Here is a 20,790-nt window from a genome sequence, read left to right as displayed (position 1 = left end):
ACTCCAAGGCCTCTGCAGAGGACCCGAGCTTGAAGAAGACACACACCACTCCGGGGGGAGAAAAAAAAAAGTTAAGAGGGATTTGTTTTACTTAAATTGTGTGCCAGATGGACGAATAACAAAAAGATTTTCTCCAAGCGCTCCACTGTTTTTTGATGGCATAATGAGGAAAAGCATACATTGTTTGAGCATTTTCTTTTTCATTTTTCAACTCCAAAGTTTTGAATTTTTCTAGGCCGAACAACAAAAAGCTTAAACAGCAGCTTAAATGTCTGCAAGTTTTTGAGAACGACCTTTAAAGCCCCCCAACCAAAATAAAAATGGCAATGGAGACAAGTCCTCATTTTTTGTTTGACTGAATGTGCTGATATTAAGGATTGATACTGGAGAAAAATTCGTTTAACTTGTATTTCTCATATTTTTGCTGTGAAAAGTTTACCACATATCATTTAAGATTGGCTGCATTCAACTTTTGAAAAAGCCGTTTTCATTTTGAGCCACTTAAGTCACAAAATTAATCTCAGATCTTTAAATTTCTTATAATTGGTACCCAATATACATTAACACTATATGGATAAGACCCACTACTTGCTGTTTCACCGATTTGCTTTTTTTTTTGGATGTTTAAAGTTAAAAATCTTAAGTTTCATTAACAGAAAACATTTAAATTTTTACATATATAACACCAGTGAAATAGTCAAAAGTACATAAAAAATGCTTTTGACAAGAGGCAGCCCCACTATTAGACATTTCATTCAGGTCTGGATTAGAAGCCCGAGTGTGAGATTCAAAAGATTCCATTTGATAAAATTATCCATAAAATTAAAAATCTGAAGGACCTCCACGAGCTTCAAAAATATTTGTATTCTGTAGTCAAAACCACCATCTCTCAAAATCTAATATAACAAAGTGATTCCCTTCCTACATTTTTTTAATACAAAATTTATAGTCCAGCTATGGCAACTGAAATAGTTAAATGTGAAGAGTCAGACAGATATGATGAAAAATAAGACCGAATACATAATTTGCGTCCAAGTTTATTTTGAAATTCCCTACTCCCCCTATACAAGAAAAAAATGACTTTTCCACAAAGGCAGCAGTGAACTGTCAGTGATATTAGGTATTTGTTTTTCAGGGCAGGGGAAAGAAATCATAATCACAGTGTGTCTTTTCTTCTTTTATGTTAAATACTGCTGTTATCTTTGGCTGGGTTTCGGCAGACAGTTTGCTGTCGAGCCAAATTCCTGGGAAGTAAAATGTTTCAGCCAATAGAGCAAAGCTGTGGGCTTTACATCTTTACAATGCCAATGCAGGAATGTTCTGGACTGTATACCTCTTCATAAACACTAAAGAAAAAAAAAAGAACAAGCCGTCTGTGTTTACAACACAAACAAATATTACCGCCAGGAGAGATAGCGACAGTATGTCAATTTCATAAAATTGTATTGACAAAAAAATCTACAAAAATGGCGCTAAGTAAATATTACACAACAGTAAACATGTTTTGTGTTTTGTACTGTCTTTTGTCGAACCGCTACACAAAACCAAAATTCTTGGTCTTAATGGCTAGCAGGAGTTTCTGTTTGAGGATCTGTTTGGAAGAATACAGTGGCACGTAGAGTCGGGAGATACAGGTGTTGGCTGTGGGCAGGTGCTGGTCATCTGGAGGGCGGATGGTGATGGAAGGCATTGGCTGGAAGCCCTCCTCACTGGCAGGCAGAGATGGGCTGGAGGTCCAGAAGTACACCTAGATGTGGGAGGGGGGTTAAGTAGGGTCATACAGAGTCATCATTGGTGGTTGATTTGTAAAAATGTAAATAAATAGTGTCACAGTTGCATAGAGGTGAAAAAGACTTACCAGATCTTGTCTCTCAGTCATGCTCATCTTCTCGACGATGGACCAGAACCAGCGTTTGAATTGTAGCAGCTTGTCTGCATTTTCCCCTGTTGGATCAATCAAATACAAATCATTTCTCAATGCATTAAAGCACAAATTGCACATCAGAATGAACATCAAAAGAAAATAATAAAAATAAACATCCAAAAAACTACAAACTGTGAATATAAACAAATTAAGAGGCCTCAAAAATTCAAACAAAGCAGCATACCGGACTCATCATTAAAGGAGGTGAAGCTGATGAGCATCTGCACGTTGACCTCTCCACAGCCATTAACAAGCAGCCTGAAGTCCTCTGCTGTCAGATCTTCCAGGGAGTTTTTGGGGAGTACATCCAGCAGACCCTTTCTCATCGCCTGGTAGTGAAGACGCAAAACATTTGCAAACAGTCATTGTTGGGTATACAACAAGAAATATTTTGTGTGCAGGAAAACAGATACAACACTCATAATTGGTGTGAGGAGAGGATGCTGGGAGAGTAACCGTGGCAGTAAGTAAAGGCAGAACAGACAAAAGCTTTGTTTAGTTGCAGCAGGTCCAAGAGTGGATGGGGAAAGAGGGAAAATGCTATTTCAACTAACAGCAAATGCAAGGGTGTTCGATACTTACATGAAGAGGTTGCTCGGCCACAACCAGCATCCTGTGCTCTGCATACTTCCTCACATACTCATAAACATTTAGAGGAGTCACAGGCATGTTGACCCCACCAGACAGCAACTCCACCTGCAGGAATTATAGATCAGGATGTTTCATCATTCTGTTACAATGTGTAAATTCATCTTCTCTATGGTTATATCAATACTCCATGACAAATGTTACTTGTACAGTGCATCCGTAAAGTATTCACACCCCTTCACTTTCCCCACATTTTGTTATGTTACAGCCTTATTCCAAAATGGATTAAATTCATTTTTTTCTCATCAATCTACATACAATACCCCATAATGATGAAGCGAAAAAGGTTTTGTAGAAATTTTTGCAAATTTATTAAAAATAAAAAACTGAAATATTGCATGTACATAAGTATTCACACCCTTTACTCAGTACTTGGTTGAGGCACCCTTGGCAGTGATTACAGCCTCAAGTCTTCTTGGGTACGAAGCTACAAGCTTGGCACACCTATATTTGGGGTATTTCTCCCATTCTTCTCTGCAGATCCTCTCGAGCTCTGTAAAGCTAGATGGGGAGTGTCGCTGCACAGCTATTTTCAGGTCTTTCCAGAGATGTTCAATGGGGTTCAAGTCTGGGCTCTGGCTGGGCCACTCAAGGACATTCACAGACTTGTTCCGAAGCCACTCCTTCGTTGTCTTGGCTGTGTGCTTAGGGTCGTTGTTGTGTTGAAAGGTAAACTTTCGCCCCAGTCTGAGGTCCTGAGTGATCTGGAGCAGGTTTTCATCAAGGATCTCTCTGTACTTTGCTCTATTCATCTTTCCCTCGATCCTGACTAGTCTCCCAGTTCCTGCCGCTGAAAAACATCCCCACAGCATGATGCTGCCACCACTATGCTTCACTGTAGGGATGGTATTAGCAAGGTGATGAGAGGTGCCTGGTTTCCTCTAGACGTGACGTTTGGCATTCAGGCCAAAGAGTTCAATCTTGGTTTCATCAGACCAGAGAATCTTGTTTCTCATGGTCTGAGAGTCCTTTAGGTGCTTTCTGGCAAACTCCAAGCAGGCTGTCATGTGCCTTTTACTGAGCAGAGGCTTCCGTCTGGCCACTCTACCATAAAGGCCTGATTGGTGGAGTGCTGCAGAGATGGTTGTCCTTCTGGAAGGTTCTCCCATCTCCACAGAGGAACGCCGGAGCTCTGTCAGAGTGACCATCGGGTTCTTGGTCACCTCCCTCACCAAGGCCCTTCTCCCCCGATTGCTCAGTTTGGCTGGGCGGCCAGCTCTAGGAAGTCCTGGTGGATCCAAACTTCTTCCATTTACAAATGATGGAGACCACTGTGCTCTTCGGGACCTACAAAGCTGTAGAAATTTTTTGTACCCTTCCCCAGATCTGTGCCGTGATACAATCCTGTCTTGGAGGTCCACAGACAATTCCTTTGACTTCATGGCTTGGTTTCTGCTCTGACATGCACTGTCAACAGTGGGACCTTATATAGACAGGTGTGTGCCTTTCCAAATCATGTCCAATCAATTGAATTTACTACAGGTGGACTCCAATCAAGATGTAGAAACATCTGAAGGATGATCAGTGGAAACAGGATGAACCTGAGCTCAATTTTGAGTGTCATAGCAAAGGGTGTGAATACTTATGTACATGCAATATTTCAGTTTTTTATTTTTAATACATTATGGGGTATTGTGTGTAGATTGGTGAGGGGAAAAAAAGGAATTTAATCCATTCTGGAATAAGGCTGTAACATAACAAAATGTGAGGAAAGTGAAGGGGTGTGAATACTTTCCGGATGCACTGTATGTAGACTCAGCTTTAAAGAGGCAGATTTTCATATTGGATTTAGAGCTGTGAGATTTGTTTTTGACTGTATACACAGTTTTTATTGCTGCTGAAATGGACATTTGGCCACAGATACTATACCAAGGCACCCAAATGGATGTTCCATGTGGACATGTGGAAATGGTTGATTACCTGTCCAGCTCCTTCCTCTTTGCAGAGGTCAATGGCAAAAGCCAGGTCCATGGCAGCAAAGACAGCGTCCGCCTCACCAGCCTGTGAATGACGGATAAGCTGCCGCAGACTCTCGTACATCACTGGGTCGAAGAATGCAAAGTCGTGCCAGTTCACCTGTAGTAACAAACATATATGATAACTCTCAGTACACTACAACTTCATTTTAAAGGGCCAGTATAATCTAACAGCATCTATTGGTCGTGAAGAAAACAATACTAGGAGTCTCCTACCTTTCTGCCAAGCAGCACCTTGATGACATGTCTGTTCAGTGTGATTGGACAGAGTTCATTTTGGAGCAGGCACAGACCAAGTATTCTGGATGCAAAAATAATTCACAAACACATCAAGACTTCACATCAAGCAGGGGATCACATTTAAAAAATTCGTCAAGGCTGAAGTTATATTGTATTTTCATAAATTAATCAAATCAAATCAGATGTTTCACTCCATGCTTATTCCCTTAGTAGAGGCACTGTATAAATACACCTTAGACTTCATTATAGTACTTCAATTAGTATAAAGAACATGTAACTGTCGAAACTTTATTGTAAGAATTTAAAATCCATTGATACATGAAATTTAAAAAAAAGTTTGAGAAGTGAATTAGACTGAGCTGAGTAGTTTAACATTAGAACAACCGGGATTTCACTCCTATCGAAAACGACCATGGGCGGTCAAAATGGCCGGCGGTTTTTAAACTCTATATTCTGTCAAGATAAATACCCAATAGAGATATTAATGCGTTGCATATGTTAGTATGTCTGTTAGGAAACGACTGACACCAAAATTAACATTTTAACCATTATAGTGCTATTTCTAAAGAATTTAAACTTCAGAGAGACATGGTCGAACCTGAATACCAAAATTGAAAAAGTGAAAATATTAACTGAAAAACAAAATGGAAAACACATATTGCTAATCTAACAAATGTAACAAGGTCTATAAAACATGAAATGTAAAAAAAGAACTGAAAATAACAACTGAAACAGTCGCAAACAATGACAGGAACTTAAAAACTACTAGAACGGCCATGAGCGGTCATTTTGACCGCCGCAGTTTTTAAACTCTATATTCTGTCAAGATAAATACCCAATTGCGATATTTATGCATTGCCTGTATTAGTATGTCTGTTAAGAAACGACTGACACCAAAATTAACATTTTAACAACTTTGCTACTATTTTTCAAACAATTTAAAATCGCCGCTGTCCAACATCTGTAAATACTGCAATGCCTCAGTGATAATCATGATGCGTCTGAAATGGCAGCTATACCCAGACATATTGGAAATAATCAAAAATCAAGTCTAGACTATTACTCCGCACTGGAGAATGCTAGTGTGTTTCTAGGACAGTGTTTCAATGAATGGCACGAAGGAAATGACGCGACCAACACACAACATAAATAGTGACATTATGCGTGGTCATTTTGACCGGTCATGGTCGTTTTAGGTAGCTCTTATCGTAACTTTTTTCTGCAATTGATCTAAAAGTCATTTCAATGCAAATATAGACAATTTTAGGAGCATTTAGGGAGTGTCGGGTCTGTATCTTTTTTTCTTCACAAAGTTATTAAACTTCGAAAATCCAAAATGGTCAAAACGACCAACTTGGTCATTCTAGTGTTAAAATTTGTATGCATGAATGTTTCCCATTTGGAGACAGCTGTTGCTCATACCTGCCGATATTACGGAAGCAATTGAGCCTGGCCTCTGTGTTCTTGCCAGGTCGGGGGGAGTAAAAGCCTCGCTTGCCAGGTTGGTAGAACAAGGGGGCATTGTCATCACCGTCGTCTGGGTCGTCCAGCTCCATGTCAACCACACTGCGGGTGGAGCCATGGCGCTTCCGGTTCTCCTGCTGCTAAAAACGCACATTGGGAGGAGAGGGGTGTGAGCTGGTGTTAACTTGGGTTGGGTTGTGCAGAAGCATCTGTGTGTCATAAGTAAAAGGGAGAGAGATTGCCTTTGTAGACACATCTGTGAAATCCAGCCAAGCAGATTGAGCTTTATCACAAAATGTCAGTTATTACCAAAAAGACAACATACAAGTCACCATGATGAGACAGTATAGACTAGAAACAAATTTAGTTTACTTGTGCTTTCTCTGGAGCCTCCAGCAGACCCAGGTCCAATATACTGTCTGCACCATTTTCCCTGAGAGAGATAAGAGACAGGAGACTTATAGTGTGCCCAAATAACTGCAGAGTAGGAACAAAATCAGTACAGTGCTGCAAACCAAAGACTCTCTGGAATGCAAAGACAGCGGATTCCAAATTTATTTGGAGAAGGTGGTATCATCTATTGGAAATAGTAAAATTTCATACTGCTGGTATCAATGTTAGAGTTGGTACTGATCTGATCCAATATCAGATATCGGACTGACGTTACTGATCCATGACGTACCGAACCAGATCCCATTGTCTGATGTTTTTATGAATTATAAACATGTAATAATGCAATTTTAAGCTCATAGCCAAAATGGTATATGTAAGTTCAGGTAGTATGAAGTGTTTTGAGTGCGGGGACGTGGGATACAAGTGCCTCACTTGCCTGCACAGAGAGTAAGTAATGAGGTCGATGGATGTGGGGGAAAAAGTAAAACCCCACAAAATTTAAACTTGAGTCTCCTAAACACCATAGTAATTCAGAGAAAGATAAAATGTTCGTCGATGACGTTGTAAATGTATCAGAGGGACCCAATGTGCGTGGAGTTAATGGTGCTGCTGCATGCGTAATCTCCCTGGCAGCTGCTGCAGCCGAGCCAGGACAGAGGCACAGAGTGAAGGGGAGGAGGTGGCGGTGGAACTGTCTGTCACCGAGAGCCAGGACAAGGAGAATGACGATGAAATTGAGTACGATTCTGACTCAGAAGGCACGGTAACGGATTCCCAGCAACCAACCAGTGTACTGTACACTCGGGAGGAAATCAATGTTTGTTTGGATGAAACTTTTGGAAAGTCTGTAACATTAATGGAGGGAGAGATAGGCAGACCTTTTGATTTTTGCATTCAGACATTTAGATATAATTTTTCTTCTGGAAACACATAGACATAGGTGGGGATTGGAACCGCACTACAGATTTCACACTGGACAGAACAAGTGAAGAACTTTGGGTTACTTCCATAACCCCGGTTCTCTGAGTAGCATGAGTGAGATGTCTTACTATGGAATACGCCCCCTCGCGTATTCACAAAAGCACTTGTACCATTACGCCAGCCCTGATTGGCTGGCAGTCATGATGTCTGTGTCAGGGCCCTGCGCCTTATATATGACTGACGCAGCGGCACTCATTATTCAAAACAAGCACACCTCTTCTCGCTTGACCCCAGCAGCAAAACGGGCTGTCTGATGAGACATCTCACGCATGCTACTCAGAGAACCAGGGTTATGGAAGTAACCTAAAGTTCTCTTTCATGGCATTCGTTTAGATGTCTCACTGTAGGGATATGGAGACTCTCGTATTGCCAGACAAGCTTACCCCATGACTGACCACCAGCCCCCCCGAAGAGGTGTGGATAAGGCAGGTCCACTGAGGAACCCACGCTCAGGACAGCAAGAGCAAGGCTTGAAGATGTAACATCCAACTTATAAAGCCTTGCAAATGTGGGGGGCGATGACCAGCTAGCTGTAGCACAGATATCCTGGATAGAGACCCCCCCGAAACAGGGCCCAAGACGTCACAAGACCGCTAGTAGAGTGTGCCTTCAACCCAGCTGGAACCTGAAAGCCTGAGCTGGAGTAAGCCAGTGCGATAGCATTCACTATCCAGTGAGAAAGTCTTTGTTTGGTGATGGGCCTGCCCCTGTGGGGCTTAGCCCAGGACACAAAAAACTGATCCCCTTTCCTGAAGGCCCTTGTTCTCACCACATAAGTGTATAAAGCGTGAACTGGGCACAACATATGCAGCCGCTGCTGCTCTGCAAAGCTGTGATGAGGTGGTTGAAAAGCTGTCAGGACCCCTGGCAAGCATGGATTGACCACTTTAGGGACGAAAGAAGGATTAGGCTTCAAGGTCACCCCAAGGTTCCCCGGGGTGAACCACATACAAGCAGGATGCACAGACAGTGTGTGAATATCATTCACATGCTTAGCTGTAGCCAAAGCCAACAACAAAGCCACCTTAAGACACAACATTTTCATATCTATGTGTTTGAGTGGTCAAAGGGATGACTGGTGAGGGCCTCCAGAACTACAGTCAAATCCCAGGAGCGTGACATAGGCTTAGAGCTGGATAACAGTCTCCGTGCACCCTTCATTAACCGAGGAACAAGGGGATACTGGCCTGCCAGCTTACCATCAAAACTGACATGGAAAGCAGAAATAGCAGCCAAGTAAACCTTGACAGTAGAAATGCCTTCTTCTTGTCAATCAGGTCCTGTAGAAAGGACAAAATTGCACCAACAAAACATTGAAAGAGAATTTCCTGTGCACTCGGCACCATTCCTCAAACACTCTCCACTTACAGTCATAAAGGGACCTGGTGGATGATGCTCTGGCATTCTGAATCATATTAATGACACTCTGTGATAGTCCAGTATGTCTTAAATTAAACCACCCATTGGCCAGGCCCACAAGGCGAGCCGCTCTGGGTGGGGGTGAAATATCTGCCCGCGCGCCTGAGAGAGGAGGTCTCTGCCAGTGGGACGGGCCACGGGCGACTGCTGAGGAGCTGCTTCAATTCTGCCAGCCAATGCATGGACGGTCAGTGAGGAGCAGTCAAAATCAGGGAAAGAGGATTCTCCCACACCCTGAACAATGTCGGGGGAATCAAGGCCAGTAGAGGAAACGCATATAGTGGAATGCACGGTCACTTGTGCGCGAACGCATCCACTCCCAGTAGTGCGCTCTGGTCGTGCAGGGAGAAAAACAGTGGGCACTGCTATGTGGCCGGTTGCAGTTTCCATTCTGCGTAAAGGGGATTCCCTCTGGACAAAAGGCCTGCACCCAAACTCTGAATCCCAGGGATGTGCGTCGCTCTCACAGATAGGAGATACGCATCGCTCCACAATATCAATTCGCGTGCCAATATGTGCAGCTGTTGGGAGCGCAGACCTCCCTGGTGGTTGATATAGGCCACCGTGGTCGTATTGTCCATTCTCACCAGCACATGACGCCCCTTGAGAAACAGCAGAAAATGTTTTAGCGTTAGAAACACTGCTAGAAGCTCCTAGTAGTTTATATGGCTGTGATGGAGCTGTGTGCTCCAGACCCCATTTACTGCCCTGCCTTCAAAAACACTGCCCCAGCCCGTTAGGCTGACATCCGTTGTCACTACTTTTCTGGCCGATATCGTGCCCATATGCACACCCTCTGTCAGAAGAGACGGCCGTTTCCGAGGGCTAAGCGCGAGAGCACATGACGCAGATACCGTAACCCTGCGGGGTCTGTGGCACACGGGGTCCAGTTTGACAGAAGCCACCCAACGCTGGAAATCTCTCATGTACAGCCTGCCCAGCCTCACCACCAAGAGCACTGACGCAATCAGTCCCAATAACCTGAGACACAGGCCGCATGTGACCCGTTTCATTATGACAAAATCGGCTGACAGGCGGGCCATGTGGGTGAGCGAATTCAACGTGAGACCCAGAAAAGCTATGTCCCGTCTCGGGTGTTAACACACTTTTTTCCTTGTTCAACACAAATCCCAGCTCGGCCAGGTTCACCACAAATCCCAGCTTGACCAGGTGTGTCAACACAATGCCTGTGTGCGTAACAGCCTCGTGCTCCAAGCGTGCCAGCAGCAGCCAGTCGTCCAGATAGTAGGTGGCTAAACGGATGCCTCGCTCCCTGAGGGGAGCTATAGCCACCTCGACACATTTCACAAACACCCTCGGGCTCAGTGACAGGCCAAATGGGAATACTAGTTACTCTTATACAGTGTCCTGAAACGCGAACCTTAAATATTTCCTGTGTGGAGGATAAATGGGGATGTGAAAATATGCGTCCTTCAGGTCAGTCGATGTGAACCAATCGCCCAGGCGCACCAAGCGTATCAGGGTTGTGTGTGTGTGCATATGAAACTTGTATCTCCTGAGATAGTTGTTTCAAGCACGTAGGTCCAGAATGGGACGAATGCCGTTCCTCCCCTTCTTTGGGACCAAGAAATACCTCGAATACAGACCCTCTAGCCTCTGCTTGTGTGGCACTATTCATATGGCATTTTTGTTTAACAAGGCAGATATTTCTCCCTGTAACACTCAGGCTGACTCTCCTTGAGCACGGGAAGCATGACGCCATTGAAATGAGGAGGCGCTGCGGCGAATTCAAGTCTGTAGCCCCTGGCCAGTGTCTTCAACACCCATTTTGACGCCGTGCATGTTTTTCAACTCTCTAGCCGTGAAGATAGAGGTGAGTGACCCTCTGTCTGATCTACACGATCTCTGGGAACCTCTTTTAACTGTACGACACTGCCCCTTAGCGGCTGACAGTTGTCGGTACATCCGGGTGCTATTGCGCATGTGCGAACTGATAAGACTTCGTGACAGGTGCCCTGGGTTGTTTCACCCCAGGGAGGGCACTGGTCCCTTCTGGTGGTGTTATATGGGGAAACACTATGTTTTGCAACTTTGTGTTTATCTTTTTCCTTTTTGGAAAAAAAAATGCAATACTGCGCCCTTGGCTGTGTGCCTGGACGCATCAGTGAATGAACTTCCTTTTTCTTTTTTTTTACAGTGTGTGTGTGTGTGTGTGTGAGTGCTCATGAGACTTGAATGTGGCTTTGAACAATCCCACATTTGAACTGAGTCTCGTCTCTCCTTGGCTGGAATGCACAGACTGAGCTCCGAGCCCGCATGCCGCCAAGCGAGAGGGTTGGCACTGGGGGATTCCTCCCCGGATTGCTGGACTGTCAGGGAACAGGGGACGGCTGGCATGTCCACTTTCCGCGGGAGACAAAGAGCTATAAGCCTTTGTCTTCCTTTTTCTTTGCCTCGCATCTCTTTTGCATGGAAGCGAGAGCGGAGCCAAATATGCCATCAGGAACAACTGGGATGTCCAAGATGTATCCCTTTCTCTTTACCCGACAAGTTTGTCAGATTGAGCCATCTTGCCCTCTCCTGCAGCACCAACATCAACATGCACTTCCCCACGGCCTGGACAGCGCATTGTTGGACACACAGACAGATATCCGCAATCGTGGTAATCTCATCCTACACGGAAGCGTCGGGTACCTCGGTCATGTCGTCAAAAAGCTCCGCTTAGTAAACAGACAACATGGAGGTGACGTTGAGTGCTCTCACCATCAGGGCTACCACCTTGTAAACTCACTCAGTCATGGGGGACTGGAAGCGGTCGGCTTTGGCGGGGAGGGTGGGTGGTCTGGATGATGTAGACGACAACCGCGGGTGGAGGTGGGCTGCCATCAGCGGCTCCATGGGTGGCATGAGGGCCATGGCATGCTTATCCATCCCTTCAAAATCCAGGGATGACGCTCCATGAATGGGGGGGGGGGTGTTCTTGCTGGAGTACGGATTTTCTTTCAATGAGATGGTGGCTTCTTCCAGGAGCTCGGGGAACACCGGGAGAAGCTGTCTCGCAGTCCGCTTGGTCTGGGGCAATTTCTTCCCTTCGTAGCGAGACCGAGGAGCCTCCGCAACGACAGTGGGCCATGGGATTCCCAGTCTCTCCACGGTGCGTTTACACACATCGTGCAGGTCAGCGCTAGGTGGAGGCTGTGCAACCTCACCCTCGCTTTTAGCAGCGGACAGGCATAGAGAGCTGGGAGACTGTGCCAGGGGAACGCATGCCATGGCATGCTTATCCATCCCTTAATAATCCAAGGAAGACACCCCTTGAATGGGGGTCATGCTGGAGTATGGATTTTCTTTCCATGAGACAGTGACTTCTTCCAGGAGCTCGGGGAGCAGCTGTCTCACAGTCCCGCTTGGCCTGGAGCAATTTTTTCCCCTCGTAGTGGGACTGGGTAGCCTCTGCAATGACAGTGGGCCATGGGATTCCCAGACTCTCCGTGGCGCATTTACACATGTCGTGCATCTCAGCGCTAGGCAGAGGCTGTACAGCCTCACCCTTGCCTTTAGCAGCGGACAGGTATGGAGAGCTGGGAATCTTTGCCGGGGGAACGAAGGAAAAACTATCCTCGTCGTCCTCCTCCAACACCAGAAAATCTCCTCAACCACACCAAGATGGGGTTCCTCTGGGGTGGGACCGGTAAGAATAGGGTCCTTATCCGAGAGGCTAGCCTGACGGGCTAGTCTTCGGCGGAGGTTCTTAGCCGTGAAGCGAGTAGATGAGCCGGGGTTGTTGACAGCGACTTGGCCGTGTTCTAGCCCAAGACACGTGGAGCAAATCTGGTGTGTTTTTTTGCTCGAAATTTTCTTTCTGCAGGTACACAGGCAGGTGGAATCAACTTGCTCCAAGGTGGGAAGCAGCTTGGCAGCTGTATCCATTTAGATGGTGTGCTCAATTTAAAATAATTATCTGGCGTGATAATCTCATTAGCTGGCTCCAACGGTGGGCAAGCAATGAGGTGACCACAGGTTCCCGGTATCGTTAGCTTGCTTGGAGTAGCAAAGTTAATGTGCTAGCTAGCTTGTAGAAGCAGAAATACCCTGCTGTTTGGGGGCAGGCCAGAGTAAAATAATCTCATTAGCTCGCTCCAACAGTGGGCAAGCAGTGAGGTGACTGCAGGTTCCCTGTATCATTAATTGTTTGGAGTAGCAAATTTAATGTATTAGCTAGCTTGTAGAAGCAGAAATACTCCGCTGTTTGGGGCAAGGCCAGAGTAAAAAACTACCTATGGTGAAGGCAGTAGTACCAGTCTAGCAGCGGTTAGTGTCTGGTGACAGAGGTGTTCACTCCAGTTTGAGGACAGTTTAGCTAGTCAGCTCAGATACGGGTGAGAGTAGCTTGCTTATGAAGTGAGAAGAGGTGACTGAATGATGAGTGATGCTGTGTCAGTCATATATAAGGCGCAGGGCCCTGATGCAGACGTTATGACTGGAGTACGGATTTTGTAATGGTACAAGTGTTTCTGTGAATATGCGAGGGGGCATATCTCATAGTGAGACATCAAAACGAACGCTATGAAAGAGAACCACATTTACAATCTTCCATCACTTTATCCAGGCTATTGTCACAATTTGATTTGATTGATGCTTGGAGAATAAAAAATTCAAACATCAGACAGTACACATGGGTAAAGGTTTCAGAGAACAGGGTCAGTGCTGCCAGGCTAGACAGGGTGGGTATCACCAGACACCTTAACACCAGCAACATATTTCCAGATCACCACTCAATGTTGCTTTATGTCTTTCACCAACAAAAAAAAAAATATAAACCTTTCTGGCACTGTTCAATGTGAAATGACTACAGGATTGGTCTTTTTGTAACAAAATTTAATTATTTTAGGTAATCTGGAGAGGGGAAAAAAGCAGTTTGACCCTGTCAGATGCCATAGCAATTTGCACTCCTACACCTGTTTGTATGTGAAGCCTAGTGAAACTACAGTTTAAATAAATTACTTTGGAATAAATTTAATGCCTTTTTGCATGTTTTTGCTCTTTTAATAAGAAGTGCCGTTTGGTTTACTAAAGCCTCATGTAACCTTACACAACGACAACGATAATAATAATAATCAGCAAAAGAGAGCTCTGGTATCAGTAGACATCCAAATTCAGGTATCGAAACTGAAAAAAAAAGTGGATCAGTGCATTTCTAATGTGATGGAGCGGGTAGCTATACCTTCCATGTGCGATAAGAAGCTCCATGGCCTCCTCAACCCTGGCTCTGAGAGAGTCCTCACTGGCCAGAAGCAGCAACAGCTGAGCTGGAGACAGTTCCAGCAGCATGCCTGTGATTTTACTGGCAAATGCCTAAGAAACACACAGACATAGAGATGAGGTTACATTCCCCATTCTGCATTTCACGTAAACAAATGGACAGGTGAAGCTTTGTTACCGGTTGCATTGCGTGCACGCGTGGGTACAGCCGCTCCCCTAGGGCTTGTCTGTGTGCAGGTAGGGGGTCCGGCTCGTCACTGGGATTGCCTTCTGAAGCAGGCCTGAAGGGCCGAGTGTCAATGGAGAGCTGCCTCCTTGAGTCCCTATCAAACAGACAATAACGCGGCTGGGCATAAGTCTTAGTCACCGAATGTGATGGGAGAGGTTTACATCAGTGGAACATTTAAGGCTTCAGTATCTCAAGTTTACCTGTCTCTGTCTCTTCGGGAGCCGGCACGAAGTCCTCCACTTCTCCTATCTCTCTCCCGATCTCTGTTCCTCAGCCGCTGCATCAGATCTAAGATCATACCAGAGCGCACACACGTTTGGCGAACACACACACATACACATTTAAACAGGTTAATCTTTGAAAATCAGCAACATTATCGTTTCATCCAAGTTACTGCAAGATTTAACATTGTGCAAAACACCATCTCATGGATCAATAACATTAAATGCCATGTTATAGTTTTCTATGCATCGTCATACTTGAGTTGTAATCGTGCTGACACGTACTGCTGGCCTGCATGCCCTTGCTGACACTCTGAACACAATCCAGGTTGGGCAGCTTGTCGTTGGAGAGGAAGGCCAGGGCGATGGCCGTGTAGAAGCTACGTGCCACACCGCTGCCCTCGCCCGGCTCATCTTTGAATGTGACCTTCACACGGTGCACAGCCATAGGGGTGGTGGTACAGCGGCGGCCAAAGTGTGTGTTCAGTTGCCGCATGGTCTGCTGTATGAGCTGGTCCCGGTCTCTGTCCACCTCCAGGGCCAGGTCACGGGACTGTAGGTTCCGCAGCTTTTCCATCTCCCGGCGGAACTTGGATTCCTTCACCTCAAAGCCCCCCAGCTCTGTGAGGATCTGGGGAATAAAAAAAGGATTAGAAAAAAATTACCAAGAGTTATCCTTCTATTTTTCTATTCAAATTTGCATTCTTTCTTTCTCAGATGACACATTCAATTAAACTTCAGAAGACTGCAGGGAGTGGGGGGGAGTTTTTTTAAAATGTGCTTGTCGTGTGATTTTAACGTACCGATCCAGGCTCAGCTCCAACATCCTCCATGAAGACACGACCAAAGAGCTCCAGCGACAGACGCCAGCGGCCAAGCAGCATGTCGTGTGAGATCACCATCCCCATGAAACTACAGTGGGGTCTGGAGAGACATAGAGAAAAGGTAGGGAGGAAACCCTTTTTAAGTCTTCCAATACATTCTACAAAAGTAGATGATTTAAGGCTACTGTCAGGAATGCAATGTACTGTGGACATTATATAAGTATCTACGACAGCATCCTTACACCCTAATCCAGAATACCTTATAGGAGTGGTAGTCTTTTTTGATAATATTTCCTGTATATTTTTGTGTGCATGTTGGGGACAATTATGATTCTGAAACCCAAGTTTTCTCCTTGGCAAATTATGTTATGAGTAGGTTTTACATTTCTGGAATGCTTTTTATTTGAATAAAATATTTCAGAATTTGTCTCATGATATTTGGACAGTTTTGCTGTGATTACTACTACTACAGCAGGTATCTTTTGGAAGGCTCACAGAGCTATGAAGCGTACAAAAAAATCATTTTTTGGGGTTTTTTTTTAGCTGTGGGTGGTCCTTTAAGGTACATGTGTGTAAAGAAAACACAGATGATCTCTACCTAAATGATGGCAAAGGAGGTCCATCACTCTCGGTTAAACCGATCTCAGCCAGTAGGCTGCTCTTAAGCTGGGCGGCAAGGTCATGCGGCGAGGGGCCTGGCTTGGGAGCCTCCAGCTCCTGCTCTGCCAATGACTGGTCCTCATTGCTCCGCTGGCAAGTCTCCATACTCATCACATTCTTCAGGTTGGCTGAATAGGACATCTTGGTGGGCAGGATCTGTTTTATATGGAGTCAGGGTATTTTCTTTAGTGGTGTGAAATGCCATTTTTGGTGAGATGGCGATTTTTGATGATGAAGGAATGGAAATACATTTAATGGGCCAGAAGACTGGCCATGTTCCAATGTACACACTTGCATAACTTGGCGTATCTTAAAAAACTAATTATCAAAGTATCCATTATTTCATAATATCCATTTTTTAAGCTCACAAAGCACAAAGGAGGTTGAGGTAGGAGGGGAAGAAAAACCAAAGCTTTCCAAAGCTCTTTGAGAGGACAGGAGAGGATATGATGAATCCTGGATAGCCTTTACAGTTTAATCCTGATAATACATGGCCATTTCATCTCTAAGCCATATAAGTAAGCTGTTAGCCAACTGTGGATATTAGAACATAGATGCCAGTGTGTTTGAACAGTGAGGGGTGGTATACCTGAGAGGAGGAGGGTAGAGAGGAGCCCATGTTTACCTCCAGGCAGTTCCTGTCCATGCTCGCCTCAGCCAGGCCTTTGGTTGCCATGTAAGAGGAGGAATACAAGCCCTGAGAGGGACGGCCAAACAGATCCTCCTTTCTGGCATTAGGCTGCAAGAGCAAACATTTTTGGTATAAATCCACCTAGGCACTTTGGCAGTGGTGATATATCATCATATCGCTGTTGTTACTATTGTTTAAAGACTTTTCTTTTAAGATTTAAACTGATCTACACAAATGTAAAGTACATTTCATGTGAATTTTGTGAAAGGATTTTAAATACTTCATACAATGGAATTTGGATCAATGTCCAGATCTCAATTATGGATTCTCAACTTGTCAGTTATTAAGATCAGGACTTTTTCTGTGTCCTTACACCCAGCATGGGTGTTTACCAGCAGAGCCTAACCTGCAGGAGATGGGGCTGGTCTGCCAGAGGTATGGCCTCAGCCAAGGGGACCTCAAAGGGGTTGGGGGGAATGCAGCCCAGGAAAGTCATGGAGTCTGAACGGCGGAAAAATGGGTGGTTTTGGCCTGTTTCAGCAGGAACAGGGTCCTCATCTTTGTCCTGCAGAGTTGAACCTAAGGTGAGAGGAAAACAAAGCAACTGTTAATACAGGTAATTTTAACTCTGGCATGACAGGTAACGCAATGTTATATAATGAAACAGGAGTTTCTAGCCTGAACTATACCTTTGCAAGCAGCCATCTTGCTTTTGCCTTTCTTTTTTTTGTAGGATTCCCCCACCCCTCTTTCTCCCCAATTGTACTTGGCCAACTACCCCACTCTTCCGAGCCGTCCCAGTCGCTGCTCGACCCCTTCTGCCGATCCGGGGAGGGCTGCAGACTACCACATGCCTCCTCCGATACATGTGGAGTTGCCAGCCGCTTCTTTTCACCTGACAGTGAGGAGTTTCACCAGGGGGGGACAGCGTGTGGGAGGATCACGCTATTCCCCTCCAATTCCCCCTGCCCCCTGAATAGGCGCCCCAACTGACCAGAGGAGGCGCTAGTGCAGTGACCAGGACACATACTCACATCTGGCTTCCCACCCGCAGACACGGCCAATTGCATCTGTAGGGACGCCCGACCAAGCCAGAGGTAACGGGGGGTTCTAACAGGCGATCCCCGTGTTGGTAGGCAACGGAATAGACCACCACGCCACCCAGATGCCGCTTTGGCCTTCTTTCTGTTTATCTACTTTGCTTCTTTTGATGTCTTTAGATCGAAATCTGACAGTTTGTCGCACACAGTCATACTCCAAATAACTTGAAACTCAACAGCACTAGCAAAGCATCAGAAGGCACAAACTCTTGACTCAAAAAGACAAATGAGTGGGTTAATTCTTTGGCTTACTTTGATTGGTGTCCTCATCATTCTCATGTTCAGAATCCTCATTGTCCAAACCCAGCTCCAAAATCTCACGATTCCTACCAACAGAAGAGTGAGTTACATACACAAACTGCAAACAGAATATGAACAAATCAACAAAATATGCAGTCCTTCGGATGGCAAGTCATATGGTACTGCTATATTACTGCAAAATAAATAAAAAATGATTTATCACGCTTTTTTTCCCTTAAGCATTAGATAGGGGTGCCTTACATAAACAGACAATGCTGTAAGTCATTGCGCAAGGGGCTTTATCTTTTCGTGGTCAAACTGAAAACCATTCTGTTTTTGTAAATCATCTGTTGCTGATTTTGACTCAAAGCGCACTTCTCATAATTTTTCTCTTTACCTCTTCCTATCCATCTGTGGGGTTTCCAGAGTGGTCTGCTGATTCATGGCCTTGATCCAGTAGATGAGAGCCTGGAAGACGTAAGCCACATGTTTTAGCGAGCAAACATCCAGCACAGGAAGCACGTCTGAGTGCTCATCATTGTGGGAGCGCATCAGGGACAGAGCATAGTTGAGGAAGTCGCCGCGTGCTGACATCATGCCTTGGCGAGCCGTCAGCAATGTGGCAGTTCTCCTGAAAGGAAAACATAATAAGTGAAGATGGTTATTAGGGAATGTGAAGCATGACCATTTTCTTTTTTCACATTTGGAGTTTAGACTGTGTGGTGTTTGAGGACAAAAATTAAGTTTTCACTATTTTTCACTCAGACATTTGCAGATGAAGTCATCTACTCAAAAGTACTTCAGGGACTCTCCCACAAAATCACCGCAGGGTTGGAAGCTTTTTTTCAAGGTAGTACAATTTATTCCGTTTTATGTAAGCATAAATCAATATCAAATCTATCCATTCCATCAATGCAGGTTAAGTATAAATCAATCCGCCCTCATCTCAAATCATGAAGAGTTAGAACTCTATTAGAAAATGCTTAAAAGCCCGTAAGGCAGTGTGACATGGAATATGATGGCAAAAAAAAAAAAAAGATTACCTGCGCCCTTCCAGGGTACGAAGGCTGGCCTCCTCACGAGCGGTCATGCGTTCCCTACGAGCTGAGTGCTGAGAAGCATGGAGTGGGTGGCTGGGGTGACCGGGGTCACCTGCGGAGGACAGGGCAGAACCGTAACGCAGCTGAGCCTCCGTGGAATCCATGATAGACACCATCCAGTTCCAGGTGGGGATCAGTTTCTCTTCAACATAGTTCTGGTTTAACACATAAAAGCAAAATACATTTTAAGATCAAAGTTAACAACAATCTGCCATTTCTTTAGGCAGCAGAGTGCATTTTTTTGTAGCTGGGGGATGGCAAGCTATCTCACCTGCAGACTGACGGCATCCGGGTAGGTCAGCTTAACAGCAGCAGGGTACTGGGAGTAGACCAGGTGGTTGTACTTGGGAATCAAGCTCATAAGGTCTGAGATCTGCCTGATGACGATGCTGTAGGCTCGGGCCAAGCTGCTGGCGGATGTAAGGTAGCTACTGGAGTTACTGGCCTCCAGAGCAGCCGCTGCTGCTGCAGCACTAGAGCTAATGGCGCTGGAGCGACGAAGGTTGGAGGGGTCAATGTAGATCAGACCTGTGGAGCTTGCTATGAAGGAGAAAACACACACAAAAAAAAAAAAACATACCAAAAAATTCACGCCATCTGTTGGAGTCTTGCATCTACATGTCAAACTAGTGGGGTTTTTTTTTACTATGAATGTACTGTGCAATTAAACTTAGCAGTGTTAGTTAACTCCTTTTCTTACTGAGCAGTTCACCACTATCGACCGACTGGCAGTTGAATTTTGCTTTTTTTACCTTATAAAGAAATAATGAATAAACAACTCATCCAATCTTTAAAATTCACGAAAAGATATTTTTCAGTTGACACTTTGCTGTGGAGTGACTGCTGTAAATCAACAACACGTGGAAGGCTCTCACAGCATGCCTAAATAATACAAGACATGACACCATGAATCGAAACAGTCGAAAAATTATTTTTTAGCTGCACTGACCGGCAGGCGTGGAGGCGCTGGAGGGGGTGCTGCCAGTGGCTCTCTGGCTGGGTGCATTGCGTACAGCCCACTGCATGGAGCGGGGTGCCTGGGCTGCGCTGTTGGCGTGGGAGGAGCTAGTTGTCCTTTCTAGCGGCTCATCCAACAGGAAGGTCTCCTGGTCAACATCATCACTCTGACTGCTGCTGCTGTCTGAGTCGCTGGAGTCATTGGACTGGGAGTCGTCCTCTGAAAAGAAGGCAGGGACACTGCTGGCACCTTTGGAAGAAGAGGCAGAGGAGGGGTAAAGAGGAAAAGAGACAGTTTTATTGGGCTGTTTACCGCACCCTCCTCCGACTTCACATTTCACATCAGCTCTCTCCAGGCAGGAGTACAGGTTAATGAACCACACCACCACAAGGCCAAACAACAGTAATGACGCACTAAAATCGCTGGGACTTCCAGTCAAATAATAACTCCATTTTAGTATGTCAAATTGGGCTGAATGAATGTATGGTGTCAACCTTTTTTTTCCCCACATTAAATTTTAACACTTACTGCAAGATACTTTGGATGGACAGCAAGAACA

General features: G+C 45.1%; 1 protein-coding gene across 7 annotated transcripts in view; it reads right to left on the bottom strand.

The window, feature by feature from the left end:
* Positions 1–1,012: 1,012 nt before the first annotated feature.
* ubr5 (ubiquitin protein ligase E3 component n-recognin 5) overlaps positions 1,013–20,790 on the bottom strand; it is a 66,941-nt gene continuing 47,163 nt past the window's right edge. For 2 of the 7 annotated variants that reach the window (XM_056286006.1, XM_056286008.1), the window contains exons 38-58: positions 20,223–20,480; positions 19,545–19,813; positions 19,217–19,428; positions 18,571–18,804; positions 18,186–18,259; positions 17,240–17,412; positions 16,792–16,941; positions 16,141–16,358; positions 15,522–15,642; positions 14,977–15,349; positions 14,698–14,785; positions 14,447–14,591; positions 14,231–14,361; positions 6,625–6,685; positions 6,211–6,392; positions 4,765–4,849; positions 4,493–4,648; positions 2,507–2,620; positions 2,109–2,253; positions 1,859–1,944; positions 1,013–1,747 (exon numbers count right to left, since the gene is read on the bottom strand). In XM_056286006.1, coding sequence (XP_056141981.1) covers positions 1,535–1,747; positions 1,859–1,944; positions 2,109–2,253; positions 2,507–2,620; positions 4,493–4,648; positions 4,765–4,849; positions 6,211–6,392; positions 6,625–6,685; positions 14,231–14,361; positions 14,447–14,591; positions 14,698–14,785; positions 14,977–15,349; positions 15,522–15,642; positions 16,141–16,358; positions 16,792–16,941; positions 17,240–17,412; positions 18,186–18,259; positions 18,571–18,804; positions 19,217–19,428; positions 19,545–19,813; positions 20,223–20,480 — 3,488 coding nt within the window. In that variant the 3' untranslated portion in view covers positions 1,013–1,534. The remainder of the gene's footprint in view (positions 1,748–1,858; positions 1,945–2,108; positions 2,254–2,506; positions 2,621–4,492; positions 4,649–4,764; positions 4,850–6,210; positions 6,393–6,624; positions 6,686–14,230; positions 14,362–14,446; positions 14,592–14,697; positions 14,786–14,976; positions 15,350–15,521; positions 15,643–16,140; positions 16,359–16,791; positions 16,942–17,239; positions 17,413–18,185; positions 18,260–18,570; positions 18,805–19,216; positions 19,429–19,544; positions 19,814–20,222; positions 20,481–20,790) is intronic. The other 5 variants (XM_056286007.1, XM_056286009.1, XM_056286012.1 and 2 more) reach the window with 5 other exon arrangements.

This window comes from Lampris incognitus, chromosome 9 (assembly GCF_029633865.1).
Source record: "Lampris incognitus isolate fLamInc1 chromosome 9, fLamInc1.hap2, whole genome shotgun sequence".
Lineage (NCBI taxonomy): Eukaryota > Metazoa > Chordata > Actinopteri > Lampriformes > Lampridae > Lampris > Lampris incognitus.
Note: the sequence above shows the minus strand (reverse complement) of the source record. Positions and strands in the feature narration are given on the sequence as shown.